We start from the raw sequence: 17,747 nt of genomic DNA on the forward strand, positions 1-17,747 counted from the left end.
GAAGCACTTGATATCAATGTTAGGACCAATCAAACAGTCCTGGCTTTGTTTGTATCAAACCTGATAGTGGCGGTAATTATCGCTGTTGGTTTCGATTGAATACAAATAAAAATCTTACTTTTACATTGAAAAAAGAAAATGGTTAAACAAAATAAATAAAAATGTATATTATTCTAAATATGTACTGATGGAAAACCAAACGTGAGCGTTATTATCTAATAATCTTAAACCCTTTTTCAGAATGACGAATTTTATTTAAGATGAAAACAATTCTATCCTAATGTTATCAACATCAATATCAAGAAAATAGTTTGTGAGGTAATTTCCCGCATGTTGATGATTTAAGTTTTTTTTAATATATTGACATAACAAACCGTGTTCATTTAACAGATCATTAATATAAACAATAACACAGTCTATCCAATGTTTAAGGTAGAGTGTAGCATTGTTATTATTTCGATTTAAAAATCTATTTCCCCAAATAATTTCTTTTTTAATATCAAATGAAGATTTTGGAGACTGGGCATTTTTAGCACATAAACATAAGGCAAGAACAATTTGTTGGTAAAATAATGGAATAGACCTAAGTTAGGAATATTCTTAATATTATCAATGTTCATTTTTAAGATTAATTTATTAGGTCCAAACTTATCAAGAAAGGATGTTGCAAGCTGTATCCATGTTGCAGACCCTGACAAAATTCTTGTAAAGTTACTACGCTTCAGATGTATGCATGAATGGGGATGAAATTGATGTGTACCACATGACATTGTTCGAGGTTCATATTAAATTAAATAAATAACTAACATTTTGAAAGCAACTTCTATCTTCAAGATACCTTAAAAAAAAAGAAAACAAGGATGTTTGAATTTTGTTCTGCTTAATGTATTCAATTAATTAGCGGTGGTATTTATATACAGTGGAAGAAAGTATCATATTAACTAAAAAAATATTTAAAACATTTTTTTTCCAATCACTTTTAAACATTCATGTTTAATATATTGTGTTGCGGTGGTATAATATTAAGTTTGTATAGTTGAAGAAAGTATTATTATTATATATCAAAAATATACTAGCAACTTTACAGGCAAAGCATTTTTTTCAATAACTTCAATAAGTTCATTAACATACTTATCATAATCAATAAAATATATTGTGTTGCCGTGGTATATTAAGTTTTTGTTAAATAAGTTCATTTGGATCTGATAATATAATGTGATAAAAAGTTACTTCTATAATTATGATCCAATGTAATGTCAAGTTTGTAAGATGATAGCGAGAATGAAGTTAAAATCATAAGAACTGCTCTATCTGCATGCGAATATCCCAAGTGATGTGTTAACAAAATTTAAAAAAACAAAAAACAGAACGACAAAGCAGAAAAGAATGAAAACATAGAAAGACAAAAAGGAAGTATTGGAATTCCATATATCCCAAATATGTCGGAAAGAATAGGAAGATGCCTAAAAGAACATAACATTAACACATACTTTATTCCTGAAAACAAGTTAAGAAACCAGTTAGTACACCCAAAAGACAAAATTAAAAAAGAAGACACTTGTGGTGTTGTATAGCAAGTGAACTGTCATAACTGCGATAGTATGTATGTTGGAGAAACAGGACGAGCGCTGAAGATCAGGATCAAAGAACATAAAACCGAAGTTGTAGAACGCAAAGGTGTTCAACCAGATCAAGCAGAAAGTCGGCGTCAGAAAAGGCTATCACGGATCATATGGCGACTCTTGGTCACACACACAATTGGAACAACATCAAAGTCTTAGCAAAAGAAACTGAATGGAACACAAGAAAAATAAAAGAAGCGATACATATAAGATTAAACCCTAATAATATGAATAGAGATGAAGGAGCATAGGAACTATCGCACATTTACGATAACATTCTAAAACGTAAAGAGACCGACACCCGCACATCCCGCTGTCATTCAATTGTTTTTTAGTTTTATTTACTATATATAAGTTTTTTTTTTTTTCTGTCAGACATTTTGTAAGTAGGCCCTAATGTGTATTTACTACTGACCTATTGCTTCGATATATTGATTTGCTCATTATACTATTGTTTTAAGTATCTATTCAAGTGTGCAATTACTACTGTACATTTGTTTTTTGTTTTGTTATGTTTTTTTTTTTTTTTTTGGGGGGGGGGGGGGGTTTCAATGTAAGTTAATTATGTAAGTTTTATCATCATTTACCTTTTATATGTTGTTGTTTATATTTGTATGGACGCACCACCGAAAGGTGTGTGCCACTGATTCTAAAGTGAGTACCAATAAATACTGAAATACTGAAACACCAAGCGGTAAACTTCACAATGGCTCCTTTCAACCGTGTCACCGTAACGTCACCAGAACGTATTCACTTATGATAATATGCCTTGCTGTTAGTAGGCGAAACGTCAAGTTCTCTGGAAATGTAAGTACCGATATCATCTTACAAACTTGACATTATATTGGATCATATAGAAGTAACTTTTTATCATATTAAGTTTTTATAGTTAAAGAAAATAATAATTATATTATATCAAAAATATACAAGCAACTTTACAGGCAAAGCATTTTTTTCAATAACTTAATAAGTTATAAACAGCCATAATCAAATATATTTTGTTGCGATGGTACATTAAGATTTTATAGTTGAGGAAAGTATACTATCTAGTATCAAAAGTATGCCAACAACTTTACAAGAAAAATATTTTTTTCTAATCACTTATAAACAGTCATATTTAATAAAAATATATTGTGTTTCAGTGGTAAATTAAGTTTTTATAGTTGAAGAAAGTATTATATTATCCGTATAAAACATATACTAGCAACTTTATAAACAGCCATAATCAATAAAATACTGTATATTGTGTTGCGATGGTAAATTAAGATTTCATACTTGAATAGAAAGTATTATTTTATATTAACTATAAACAATATACTTGCAACTTTTCAATCACTTCAGCGAAAATGTATTGCGTATCATCAACATTAACAAAACATTGGTGGGTGAATCATATAAAGGTAGAACTTCATTTGCATATTCAAATTGAGCATATTTTTAAAATGTTACAAAATAGCATATTATTATAGTAGTTTGTTTTACATGTAGTACTGTACATAATTATTTATTTTTTTAAATTTTTCTTAACAATCAACTTTGTTGAGGTTAACAAAAGTTCTATGAAAGTACTGTACAAGGTGGATTGATTGTTCTACTTGCTATGTCATCGAATAGACCACTCAATTTTTCAATCCATAAATTGCTCTTGAATTTGAAAGTGAGCTTTGATTTGAATGTTAGAATGTTGCTGATCTAGTAGGCTCTTCCTCAGCCACACTAAGAACTGTTTCCAACATAGCTGGTGACTGGACGGAGGCTGGTTGAGATGGAGCAATGTCTGGAGCTGGTTTGATGAAGCTAGACCACGTTGGGCCATGCTCTTCAAAGTTACGGCGAATATCAAATAGATTTATAACAGACATGCGCTGATGCTGACGTTAAGGTTGATATTTTATTGACACTTGAAGAATATCCAGCATGTACAGAAGTACTAGGCCAGCATTGTATTTGTGCACCATACTAAAAATGATATGAACATGTATACTACCCTGTTTGTAGAGTATGTACACTTAGCCTAATAGTAACAATTTAATGTAGTAAAACTAGATGAATGCTCAAGAATAAAACAATTATACTGATTGCAATACTCATAAAAGGATACATTATTAGGAGGAAGTGGCGGCAGCTGAAACATTGACGGTGGTTGTGTAAGTCGTAAACGTCCAGACGAACCTGCCAAATGAAAATAGTAAAAAAAACAGAAAAAATCTGATTAATAACAAAATATTATTGCATGTATAAACAGTTTCTTGAAACCTATGTTAACAAGCCTATAGCTAGGATTTTTACAGAGGGGTTTATTTGACTACGCTGCAGGTGGCTAGGCTGCTTAAGCACAAATTTAAAGCAACTTTACTGTATTGATTCAAAGGTGATAAACTGGATAAAAAATGTATGAATACGGCTACTGATTTCAATAAAAACACAAAAAAAACGTTTCAAAATAAATAAATATGGAAGGGGATCGGCTCAAAAGTTTAGAAGCTGCGTAAAGTCTGTTTTTCTCAATGAATTTTAAATTCTAGGAAATAATTTATCAACTTGAACTACTAGATGTTTACCTGAGGGATGAAAGTATGAGTGTGCTCTAGGATTATATAAATGTGCCGTTTTTGTTGGCATGAAGACAGCGGGTAAACACACATCTGAAACAAATTGGGACAACACATAAAATTGTTACGATATAATATGAGAAATATTTATTGCAATCTAAAATAAAGAATTCAGGTGAAGTTTAATATAAGGCACATATATAATATTATACAGATATTGCCTGCTTAGAGGTAAAATATAAGATTTGACATCCCAGAGGGAATGATATTTTGCTGTCGGGAATATATTTCCCGAAGCGCTCCTGATTCCTTTCCAATAAAATATTCACTTACAGTAGGCCTAGGTGTTTAACATGAGGCAAAACTCTCCCTTAGCAGAAATGGTCCACAGGTCTGTCAAGAGTATCAGCCCATAAAACACACAATTGTAATTTGATTATATTAACTGCCCATCAAATACAACCCAAGGGTACTATTAGGTCACCTGGACAGCTCATGAAAATTCCTACATGGTTTTCAGCATGGAGCTTTACTCCATGTTTTCAGCAATTTCTGTAGTGAAGTGTCTGTCACACTCCAGCTGGCCTTTCATGTGTGTCAAGATAAACAATCAGAACTCATAAATTGTTTAAAACAGACCAAGATTTATTACCCGGATTTTTTCAAAAACCCAGGTGAAATGGACTGATTCTGCTAAGGGAGAGAAATGCCTAATGTTAACAGAAGAATATTGATCAATAAGCCTACATTAATAATAATAATAATATTATTATCAGGTAGGCCGAATAAATAATAATTCATTTTCTTCGAGCCGAATTACTGGATGTTCAGCGCGCCGCGCATAGCAGGTTACTACTGTGAGTATTGACCAATCACAAACAGCCATGTCGCAAGACGTTCAGTGTTTGTGATGATATTATGAGGCAACATGGTCGAGTTACAGAAAGAACACTATGGATGGCATGGTAGTAAGACTCAAAGATGGTTGGTTCCCAATAGGACGAATTTGATCCAACTCGGCCCTAAACCATCTCGTCCAAAGTCAAGTCGGTCCCTAGTCAAGTCGGCCCCAAGTTAAGTCGGCCCCCATCAACTCGGCCCCATGTCAATTTGGCCTGTCAACTCGGCCTCAAGTCCATACTTTAATGGGGCCGATTTGACCGATTAGTATTTGGCCGAGTTGACGTGAGACTGAGTTGACGTGAGGCCGAGATGACGTGAGGCCGAGTTGACTTGAGGCCAACTTGATGTGGGGCCGACTTGACTTTGGCCGAGACGGTTTAGAACCGAGTTGACCTGCACCCAATAAAACATAAGGTAAGATCATACGCCTATGCAAGTAATTCAACCATTTACAATTAAGGGATGGCCTCCATGTGTGCATTCCATTGTGAAACCAATGTAACTTGATGCAATAAAGGCTTTGATAGTACTGCGTACATTCTATCTGAAACCACCTTTGTGGAAATGCTTCATTACCTTTGCCAAGGTCAGCTGCCCGGGTCACAGGTGCACTTAATCTATACTGACCAGCTAACTGTCGCTCTATCACCTGGCTAACTTCTTCCTTGACACGCTCCACTAATTCGTGTTGCCGTCGAATGCTCTCCTCATTAAAGAGTTTAAGTCTCTCGAAAAACTAACAAACAAAACACAGAAAATTATGATAAAAAGTTTTTGCTACTCTAAAACAATTACAGTTTATGGCACTCTACTTTCAGATAGCAGTCATATATTTTATATTTCTAACAATAGATGACCTAAAAAGTTTTGTTGCCTTAAGCCACACAGATTAAAATGAAAAAATTTAGGGTAATTCCTTACTACATACCAGTAAATATTAGAAATAGAAATATTAAAAAAATAAAGCTATATCATAATTAAACATATTATATTGTGCTCATAAACTTTTTGTATTTTTTTGTTAGTGGTCTAACACCATGATTCTTTCCCTCGAGAGGTTGCTGGTTCAAATCTAATCGTTTTCTTGGATACAAATTTGAATATACAATTTTGCGCAACTTGGAACGCGACACAAGGCCACTGTAAGCAATGGATTATTTTTTTAATAATAATAATAATAATGCGCTGCTCTCACAGCATTTATTAGGTCCAATAAAACATATCGGAAATTCGTTTTTTGTACACTATTTAAAAAGAAAGAATAAATATATCTGAACTTCATTTGTCGTTGTGTTACGTCCAAGTTAAAACCAAGCTTTAGTTAACTTACGTCTTTTGGAAGATCACTACCCCATTTTGGAAGGTTTGCTAATTTCTTGTTCTTGGGTTGTGTAGGCTTTCGTGTTGCATTAGCCACCGACAATTTTCGGTCATCTGTCCATCCATGCAGAGGTGACCCAAACCGGCCTACAAAAGAAGAAACAAACCAATGTATGGAAGATCTACTATAGGAGATACAAGGTTTTCAAATAACACTGGACACAAGTTTATTCAAGAATTCTAGGCATATTGGAAGTTGGACTTGAGATTGTGGGATCAAATCAAACGCTTGTTGCATAGCTTGTATCCTTGGGCAAGAAACTTTACTTGCGTTTGCCTCTCTCCAGGTGTACAAACGGGTACCTGGTTGGGTCAAGACACAACTTTGCGCTGATTACTAGCTGCATTATGGGATTATGTTCCCATACGTGTTTGATTAAAAAATGACCGGGGTAATAATATTTACAGTGCTTAGAGGTTTCACAACATTAGGCGCTTTGTAAATCTAGGATATTATAATTATTATTAAAAAAAACAACAAATCAAATCCAATATAATCTATAAACTATTATTGATATTACAAAGGATTTTCCTTGATCATCTAATATTTAAATTTGAATGTATTTGTTATCATACTATCACCAGGATTCAAAAGTGCATTCAGCTGATCATTTTGTAACTTCTCAACACTTCTAGCAAGGCCCTTTATACGTGTCCTAAAATGTAAAAAAAAAACCTACAATGTTATTATCAGAATATTTAGAAACTCGCGATTATTGAAAGTTTGGAATCAGTTTTGTTACTTACTCAAAGTCTTCTTGCATAACTATAATCTCTTGGTTGTGTTGTTCTATTAGCATATCAAATTCTGCTCTGGTTACCATTTCCTGATAAATAGTAAATCAATCAAATGTTATTAAAAATTCAAAAAGCCATGGAGTAAAAAGTGATAACATTTCAGTTCGTTGTGAAGGGGTTAATATGTGAGTGGAAATACGAAGAAAAGATTCAAGTAAACATACCGGTTTATCAGACTCTGAAGATCGCAAAGACAGTGCGGATAGACACCTATCACGGTAGTCCTTGTTCCACGGCAAGCTTTCCTTCTTCGTCACTCGCAAATCAATGTCGGTGAGATCCAGTACAATATCATTAATTGACTCAGATGCTGTGTAAAATAAATAGTTACATTCATATTTATTCTACTAACAAACAATGAATAAATAAAAAGAAATAAAAGAAAACAAAATAAAAGAATTGAAATATAAACAAAATTGGTTTAAAAAAAATGGCATAAAAAGATAAAAAGATTAATAAAGACAAAATTAAATTTTAAAGGAAAAAATGATCAGTGTAATTTTGTATTTATGTAAGGTTAATGAAGATTGCTTGTTTTGACTCTATGAACTACCATTGTGAAGAAAAATAGACTGAATAGTATAACATTAAAAACATCTGCTTTGAAGAGAGGTGAAGATATTTATTATCTATAATACATTTATATACCTGTTTGCTTATCAAACGTGAAAGGTTTGTGGACACACGTATAAAAGAATGTTAATCGCACGGTACCACACGGCGTCTGCACCCTGCGCCGCTCCTTTGCACTGGCTTTGACAGGATACACTGGGAAGTTGGCTGGAAGTTGATCCGCAGTCTCCTCAATTGAGCCTTTTAATTGTACCTCCTATCAAAATAATTATGTAAACTAGAGATTAGTCAAACACCCACCCTTTTGGTTTGTGTTAATTATTGTAGAACGCAACACAAAAGAAAATATTATATTTATACCCAATTCACATATGCAGCACAAACGTAACAAAAATCAAAGATAAATCAACAGGCAAGCTATCGACATTAACCCTTCCTCAGTTACGATAAGATAGTTTGAATTACAGTAATTTGTTCAAAGGTTGGCGAATAAACACTAGTAAAGTTAGGTTTGCGGTACACCATGTGTTTTCTTCAGGAAATGAAATACAATTGAGAATGTCTCAACATTTCAGTTATACTACAGTACAACCTCATTCTCCAGAAGATGGTCAACCACAAACCTTAGCTGCCTGGTCAACCACAAACCTTAGCTGCCTGGTCACTATATTATCTTAATGGCAATATAAACCTTTTTTTTTCCTGATATTTTACTTTCTTTACATTCTTACCAGTGTTTGTAAATCTGCTGAATCTATCGTTGCCATGCCAAGCATTTCTTCCAAACTACCATGAAGAATCGCTAATTTGATTTGATCTTCAACACGGGACTTTTTCCTTTTTCTCGGAGCATCACCACTTCCACTTTGTTCGTCTTGTTTCTTCAACATGCTTGTCAGTTTAATTTCCTCTTCATTTCTCTCCGAAGCTGCATCAAGAGATGGGTTTTCAACACTTGGTTTTTCATTAAGTTTAAAAACAAGATGCTGAAAACTGCCAATATGAAATAGAAATGAAAAAATTAGAAATAAGTTTTAAGCAATGCTTATGTTTGTGTGTGTATGTATATGGTGTACACCGAGGACCTCCATGTAAATACATACCTTCTAACCGAGGACGTGCCTTCAACCGGGGACGTCCTCAATTGTTTGTGTGGGTGTGTGTGGGGGTGTGTGTGTGCGCGTGTCTGTGAACAGCCTGGAGGCCACAGTTTTTATCCGATTCTCACCAAATTTGGCCACAATGATCTATACCCCAAAAGCTCGAACGAGTTCGAATTTGAGGGGAAAAGGTCAAGGTCACAACTAACAAAATACTATTTTACAGCCTAGAGACCACAGTTTTTATCCGATTCTCATCAAACTTAGCCACAATGATCAATGACTCATCATATAATTTTGGTTAAATTTTGAAGGGCCAGGGTCAAAGATCAAGGTCCACAAAAAAAAAAAAAATAAAAAAATAATTAAAAAAAATCTCGATTTCAACTGTGAAAGGCTGGATATAACCATTACACCAAACTCTCATCCACAACTTTGTAGTGTGCAGTTAGCCTTTTTACACTTAGAACTAATAAAAAAAATTAAAAAATATATATATATATATATTTTCCGGAGACATTTTATGTAGGGGAATTTTACAGTAGGCGGAGGTTTGTACTCTCGGAGTACCCTCTAGTTAGTGTTGTTATTAGTTGTTAGTGTTAGTGATTTTTTTGTTTGACAGCAGGAAATTACAGTGTTTTCGATGAAAACATCAATATACTTATCTTGTACAGACCTGATCAAATATGGACTATTTACCATCATTGAGAACGCCAAACAATTAGGATTGGGGTATTGTGATGTTATTATTATTATTATTATAAATATCAGAAAACTAATATTTCTAATGTGAATGGTTCCCGCATTGAGAAATTCAGTTTTAGATCACTCAACATTACCTCTCATCCTTCATTGCTTCATCCTGAGAATTTTCTCTCTTTTTTCTTCCCATTGGATTTCTGCCCTTTGACCCAATCATACTCTTAGATCGTGATGCTTTCTCTGGTTCAACAGTCTTCTCTGTGAACATAAATGAATTTTTAATAAACAAACCAACATATACTGTAATATATTATAGAACATTAACTCTCTTCAGGAAAATATCAGTAGAAATTTCAGAATAAGAGGCCACACACACACACACATCATTTTTGTTGTTTTAAAGCAGACTATCATTGACCCTTGACATCACAGACTTATTCATTTGCAGCTTTCAAACCCTTACCTTTAGCTGGTGTGCTTGTTGGTGCTTCATAAACATCGGTTTTTTGGAATTGCTTTTGATAATTAATACTACAACGCAGTTTTTCATGTTGTTGAAATCCGATTGGGCGATATACCTTAACGTTTAAGAACCAATCGTATTCAGGTTCATGTGTCCACACATCGCTATCAACTAACTGAGGAACGAAAGTTTGCGAATCCGTCTCAGTTGTATGCAACACTGGTTTGATCTCTCCTATAATTTCTGTTTGCATCCATGATTCTTTGGTCTGTACCTTGCGTTCTGTGTGGGGTGCATTGCTGTATGGCATTCCTCTGGATGGCCGAGGAAGAGATCTTGTACGCTGCAGAGAAAAAAAAATAGTTTGACAAGTAATATTGTTTACAAAAAATAAAATTAATGCTTGGTTCCCACTAGGATGTAACGCACGTAATTTGACCAATCACAAGCAAAGAATTATCAGAACTGTCGTTTGTAATTGATCAAATAGCTTGCGTTGCACTTACATCCTTATGTTGCCTCCCTAGTGGGAACCAACCTTAAGAATTACCCATAATATTATATTTCTGTGGGAAACCGGAAGTACCGATAGGGGGATCTATAGTGTAATCATTCAGGGGCGACGGACATGCGCGGTAGAATAATTTAGACCGGAGTATATATAGCGGCCCGCATGTGGGTACAGGTTGTGCATATCCCTCGTGGCTGAGTAGAGGCAGTTACTATACCATTTAAATTGTCAGTTATTTGTTTTCAGGTATGTTGTAATACTATATCATAGATTAAGATATGAATCATTGAATCAATTGTTGTATTTAGTCACGGTAATGAATAGTAGTATTGGATTAAACGTGTTATTTATGCTCATATATGTAATTGTAATTGATGGTAGAATGAATCGCCGATACACAGTGTGCGAGTTCGGATTCCAATATGGCGACCAATATAGTGGTCGTATGTAGTTGTGAATAGTATTATGTTAAGAATCTGGTTTACATGTTTATTAATAGATTGGGCTGAATGGAGATGAAGGTTTAGTAGATGTGTATGCACCATTCCAAAATTAACATCGTTTAATTTTTTTTATTAATTTTTTTATTTCAACTTTATTTATAGAGGGTAACCCTTCCAGCTGAACCCGCAGGCCAGCTGATATTCAGGGGCCCTCTTAAAAATGACAAAATATATAAAACTATACTTAACTAATACGAATCTATATACATTTAAATTTACAACAATTATATAAAAAAATAATTATCCAAAAAAAAAAAAAAAATTCAATTAGACAATTACGATAAAATGTGTTTTTTAAAATTAAATTTAAACGAGTTAATATTGGTACATTCTTTTAAATTAGAAGGTAATACATTATATAAAATATTAGCAGAATAAATAAAAGAGCGCCGGAAACATTCCAATTTAACTTTGGGTATAGATGTGGTTATCACTTGTTATATATAATTGATAATAATGTAACACTTATGCGATGTGTATGTATTGTACTAAAGATAACGTAATGCGTATAACAATGGTTAGCAATTGTTCAAATGTGGATTATTATGTATGTTTGTTTGTTGTATTTATAGGGGTTTTTTCCAAGAGATGGCTGATTGTAGTTTATGTGATAAATGCCAGTGAATATGAATGTGAATTCGATTGTGGCGGATTGTAGTTTATGTGATAAATGCCTGTGAATATGAATGTGAATAAATGAAATACTGATGGAAATCAATGCTGCCTTCATATGATTGTGTCCGACTGATCTCGAGCTACCACATTTCAATGGAAACAAATATTTGAAAAAATACCCTAAAATGATCCATATTGGTCACATTGTCCAACTACTTTTTAGGCTTTGAAAAGAAACAATAGTGGTACCTTGCTTAACTGCGATGGGGCATCATAGTCATCCATGTCAAAGTCTTGCGTCTGAGCGGTTGCTCGTGCTGTGCTCACTCCATCATTCTCATACTCATCTTGTTCTGATTCACCATCACTGAAGTCTAGTTCAGTCTGAAAATGACAACAATAACTTTATTATAAATGTAAATAGTATAAAGCTCTGTCTACACTATCAAACTTTATGTGACAAAAAAAGTGTGATGTGCCCAAATATGGTGGTGATATGCCCGAATATGATAGTGATATGACATCATGTCCATATGGGAACATCACATTTTTTGTCACATAAAGTGTAGACAGAGCTTAAGAGATTAGCAATGGCTATCTGTATAGTCTTTGGTTTAAGGTACATACCGAACTGATTCTTAATTCTTCAGGGACAATTGATTCACTCTGTGACTTTGGTCGATCAAGTTCTGGTTCATCCTCTTCATCTTGCCTCTTCTCAATTGAATCTATGTATGCATGTACATGCTCCATTCTAATATAAACACAACATTACATAATTCTATATATAAATTTACGTAAGGGCAAAATTCGGTAAATCTCGGTTTATTTCTAGAATTTCTACTCGATGGTATATAAAGTTGTAACCCTGTTTACTAATTAAATTGAGTTAGGTAATTAGTTATTGACGATTAAAATGAATTTAGGTTCAACGATTTGCCCCAAATAGGGGTGTTTTCCGATCGTGGTATACACTGTCTAATGGATGTCCATCTTGAAAAATACCCGCCACAAAAATACGAGGAGGCTTCGCATTTTCCTATCTCCTCCTACGATAATTGTTTTTAATATTCAATCGACTAGGACGGTGATAATTTCAACAAAGTATTATATCGCAATGTTTTACTGTGTTTAGTGGTATATTATTTGTAAAACATATAAACAATAATAATAATAATAACTGGTACTTGATATAGCGCATTATGCTGAAAGCCTCAATGCGCTTTACAAAGACAGAACAATTTAGAAAATTACAAATTAAAAAGGTGGGTTTTGAGGAGAGATTTGAAGACACTGGTGGAAGTGGCCTGACGGATTTCAATAGGCAACGCATTCCATAGAGAAACGGATGCCGAAGAAAATGAACGATTTCCATAAAACTTAGTGGAAGGATGAGTTAATATATGGGCAAGAAGAGATCTAAATCTCAGAGACCGCTTAGGAACATAAGGTTGAATAAGTTCAATTAATATTTTGTTACTAAATTGATAAAGAATATATTTAAAAATTGTTCCTCATTGCGCCCATCCTCTTCCCCATCCCTCAACCCTAATGTTACATACAAAACACAAATTAAGTTTGTTTAAATTTGACTTAAACAATTGGTCTCATTTTGTGACAAGTTTCTCTTTCGGAAGTAATTCCCGGGGTGCTAATTTTAGTTGAGTACATAAATCACAGTGTCTATTTATTCGTTCCTGTAAACGACATGTATTATTGTCCTGCGGTACGTACATTTGAAATCGCCAGTTTTTTAACGCTGAAATTATTATGTATTCGAGAATTATCTGTTGGCACGACCTAGATGGTACGCGAGCGAAGCGAGCGTACCATCTAGTTTATTTAAATTAATATACTGTATACATTATATAATACATTTTTCATTTTCATATCTTGGATACTGTATATTTAAAGTCCCATTATCTACGTTTTAGATATAATTTAAGGTCACAAATTAATTTAATGTTGGGTTTGGTTGGACTTGGTGTTTAGGAGGATTCCAGAAGATCACTAACCCAAGCTTTGCTTTCTGTTTAAAGGTGTCAATCAGGAATTTCCATCTCCTACCATGACCTTTGCAACTTGTCAGCTTCGAAAACAACTTCTCCCAGTTCATGATGCGTTTCTCGCGCTCAATCCTGCGGGACTGCATGTCAAGCAATTGCAGACGACGGATCGCGATATTCAACTGTTTGTGTTTGGTCTCGTAATCAGTATGTAGTTTCTTTAATGCAAGACTTTTCTCTTCCCATGGTACCGAGTAAACACGCACCATTCGAACTAGCTCTGTGATTGGTGTATACATATCAGAGGTACTGAGTAAATACAAATGAAAGATTCTTTAGGAAAAACTCAAAATTGTGAAAGATTATTGTGAAAAACATGTTTTTTTAATGTCAAGATTATATAATCGCCATGATTTATTTATTTGTCTATCAGCAAAATTATGTGAAAACTACTGATTTTGTCAACATTTTTACATTAGATGAACCATAAACTACTACAAATATACAATAGTTATGTGAAGAACTATGCAACAGGTATTCTTTTATGAAAAAAATCAGACTAGGAAAAAATCTGACCGATGCTTTTAAGCTTGTAAAATGATATTGGAAAACAAAAATACCTTCTGTACAGTTTACCAGCAGTGATTGCTAATTGTGCCATTAGTGTTGGAGGGATGGAGTGAAGAAGTAATTCATCTTTTACTGCAAGAAACTATAAAACAAGCAAAAATGCATCTTGTATCATGAGTAAACATTTAAAAGGGTGATAATAAATGCTTACGGGAGGTACTAGATGCACCAATTAGATAGGAAGAACAAACAGGCTTTTGAGAGTGCAGTTGTTAAGGGAGGTGGCCGCATACGGAGGTTCAACTATATGTAAAAATATGTATCATGAGGTAAACATTTAAAAGGGTGATAATAAATGTATCTGTAGTGATAACAAGGTTTTCCATGAGGCAATTTCCAGAACTTTTGTAAAAAAGGTTGAAAGGTGCAACCACTAAAGCACTATCAAACTTTATGTGACAAAAAAATGTGATGTGCCCTTATACAGTATGATATCACTACCATATTTGGGCATATCAGTACCATATTTAGGCACATCACACTTTTTTTGTCAAACTAGTTGGATAGCGTAGACAGAGCTTTAGATTATTTTTTTCTGACACAAAGATCAACTATACACCTGAACTTTTCCCTACATACTGGAGCTGGAACTTATAATTCAAACCCACAGAAAGAGAATAGAGTACAAGGACAAACAATGGAAAGTTTATGGCAATCTATAATTGCCGATGAAAATAAATTGTGATTGAAATATTAAACAAATACTGCAGTATTTACATCAGCTAATGCAGACTGAACAAGTGTTATGGAACTAAGAACACCATCACAAAGCATATCAAACTTATTTGTTGTATCAGGTTTTGATGATGCAGGAGTTTTGATAGATGTTCGAGCTTCCGTTTCAGTCTGAAGAATAGAAATTATAAACAAAATATCAATCAAGGTGTATTTGTACATAAATTAGATAAAGGGAAAAATTATATAATTAAGTAAGCGGCCACTCTCGGGACCGAGAAAAGTGGACGCTTACGGGCGGTGGCCGTTTTTCCAAGTTTTAACCAATTTTGTTGGCAACAATGTCAATTTATATAAATAACTTTTAGCTAGGGCCTAGACTTACTTGGCTTGTTTCCCTCGTTGGTGGTGGGGGTAGTGGTGTGATTGCAGGTGTGTCACTTGTTGGCTCAGCCACATTTTCAGTTTCTTTTTCAATAACTGGTTCTAAAAGCTTAACTCTCTTTGCAGAACCTTAAAAAAAATATATTGGCGATTATTAATTATTGTTATGAATAAGTGTGTGTGGTGTATTATGTTTCATGTAGAGAAGGGTTTCTATTGATTGAGAATATAATTGTCTATGTAACCTACAGTGCAAGGAACAAAACATAATATATGATATTCATAGAAACAAAAAAAGTGGTAATTAACTCATTTCTTTATCGTGCCACGGCTTTAACCAGCTATATCCCCAGAGGACTCATTCAGAAGCTATATCAAGCAGAAGCTATAGTTCTAGAGGATGACAGTTTTGTCATTTTGTGAACTAGGACAGGTCATGCACATCTGGGAGAAGAGAGTCTATGAAATTTGCTGATAAATACAGTATTATTGAGATGCATGTAGATGATAATCTGTAAAATCTTGTTTAATAAATAATGACTTCGTTCTTGCTGTCAAGGTAGGCCGGTATTATAATTCACTGTCAAATAATCAAAACTTTTTTTTGGCTGTCAACCTCTAGGCCTAGGGCCTACCTAAATGCTGCTACCTACACGCCAAGACCAGTTTCACTAACTCTGCGGAAAAAAAAATGTTGGCTCCGCATGATTTCTGGCCTGTCGGTCGAAATTACATGTAGGCTACTTGGTGGCGTTTCATGAATTTTGGTATTCCATAGCCTGCGGCCGAAATGCACTGTCTGTCTGTGACCACCTACTAGGCCTAGGCTAGTACTACTACTAGCCTACTACTCTAGGCTAGTAGGCCTACTACTAGGCTAGGGCCTAGCTAGAGTACTAGCTAGAGGCCATATGCCTATACTAGCATTTGCCTAGCCTGGCTTAGCTAGCTACTATATTACTAAAAATAGGGCATGCATGTGGATTGTCCTTAACAACTACTATATAGGCCTAGCTAGGCCCTAGACTTCTAGGGCCTAGCCTACCCTACTACTTACTAGCTAGGCCTAGCCTAGGCCTAGGTAGGCTAGGCCTAGCCTAGCTAGCCTATAGTAGCGACTAGCAAAACCGCTAGAGGGCAGCAGACATCTTTAGGGAATAGACAAGTGTGACCCTTAACCTGTTAAAAAGGGGTCAACTTGCGCATGAATTTACGAACTCTGATTGGCTATTCAGAAAAAACGAATGACTGTACGATCTTTTCCGGAAAATTCCGATGAAAAATTTGAAATTCCTTTGCCCACATGTCATCGCGATGACATTTTATTTTGGGCTCGAAATGTTAGTAAAATCAGAAAAAATCGAAAACATGCCTAATATTTTGGGATTTTGCTTATATATTTTAGATATATTTATATTTTAACAGTGTACGCCTTTGGTTTTACATAAATATCACCTATATTGGATCACAAAAGGTTTTTAATCACCTGATGCTAGGTGAGTAAGCAATTCTAGGCCGCGAAGTGCCTGATGACGTCATCACACAGCCTGGCCGAGGTGGGGGTATTCCTCCGGGACATTCGCGCAGTCCGGGGAGAGGGTAAACATAAAATAAGTACTTTCTATCTTATTTTTGTGATTTTGACACAATTTCCAAACAAAATGTGGTACTATGCAAATATATATTTGTCACCATCAACTTTCTAATTAAAAATATGTTCATAAAATGTATTTATATGTGTTTTAGTAGTATTTTCACCCAGTGACTATTTGTGTACAAGGTCACAAACGCGGGGTGGGGATTCCTATGTAAACAAAGGATAGTGATGGTGCCAAATTTTTACACCTTATTTTATTCATAACTTTCGAAATACTCAATCAATTTTGTTGATTTAAAGTTTAAAATGCTTACGATTATATACTCTTTCAAACTGAACACTATTCAAATGCAGAAAGATAAATTGAAAAATATATGCCAGTCCCTACCTATAGGCCTAGGAATGTTTAGTTTAGGCCTTACCTGATTCTGGAACTTTCGTTGAAGGCACAGATGGTGAATCTGTCATTGTTTATTCAGCTTCTTATTGTTATTTGATCATATTTTACAAAAAAACGATCTTCGAAAAGGTACCGTTAGTATAACCGGTTGCTAATGGCTACACAAGTATTACTAGGCCTATCCCCGAAAAAGAGGGCGATGTTTCCGTTAATTGATTTATAATTTAATGGGCCTTCGATTAAAATCTTTGTGATAACTAAAATTTATTAGTCGCCCTCTTTTGTTTGAAATTAGGACGGGAAAATGAGTGTGACGTAATGATTCTATTT

The 17,747-nt window shown here is 34.4% G+C and overlaps 1 protein-coding gene across 4 annotated transcripts; it reads right to left on the reverse strand.

Moving 5' to 3' along the window:
- Positions 1-234: 234 nt before the first annotated feature.
- On the reverse strand, positions 235-17,532 carry LOC140040829 (uncharacterized). 4 transcript variants are annotated; one of them, XM_072087060.1, is made up of 19 exons: positions 17,440-17,532; positions 15,422-15,549; positions 15,079-15,207; positions 14,352-14,443; positions 13,741-14,040; positions 12,353-12,479; positions 11,975-12,109; positions 10,097-10,439; positions 9,771-9,891; positions 8,560-8,821; positions 7,904-8,084; positions 7,420-7,565; positions 7,205-7,284; positions 7,040-7,113; positions 6,408-6,544; positions 5,654-5,813; positions 4,184-4,267; positions 3,724-3,794; positions 235-3,487 (listed from the first exon to the last, which is right to left on the reverse strand). In XM_072087060.1, the coding sequence occupies exons 1-19, from the start codon at positions 17,483-17,485 to the stop codon at positions 3,299-3,301; spliced, it is 2,805 nt and encodes a 934-aa protein (XP_071943161.1). In that variant the 5' UTR covers positions 17,486-17,532; the 3' UTR covers positions 235-3,298. The 4 variants fall into 4 exon arrangements, with proteins under 4 accessions (XP_071943161.1, XP_071943160.1, XP_071943162.1 ...); XM_072087059.1 differs by having other exon boundaries at positions 237-3,487; positions 7,034-7,113; XM_072087061.1 differs by lacking the exon at positions 17,440-17,532 and adding an exon at positions 15,730-16,404 and having other exon boundaries at positions 237-3,487; positions 7,034-7,113.
- Between the last annotated feature and the right edge of the window lie 215 nt (positions 17,533-17,747).

The sequence above is a fragment of the Antedon mediterranea genome, chromosome 2, assembly GCF_964355755.1.
Source record: "Antedon mediterranea chromosome 2, ecAntMedi1.1, whole genome shotgun sequence".
Taxonomy (NCBI): domain Eukaryota; kingdom Metazoa; phylum Echinodermata; class Crinoidea; order Comatulida; family Antedonidae; genus Antedon; species Antedon mediterranea.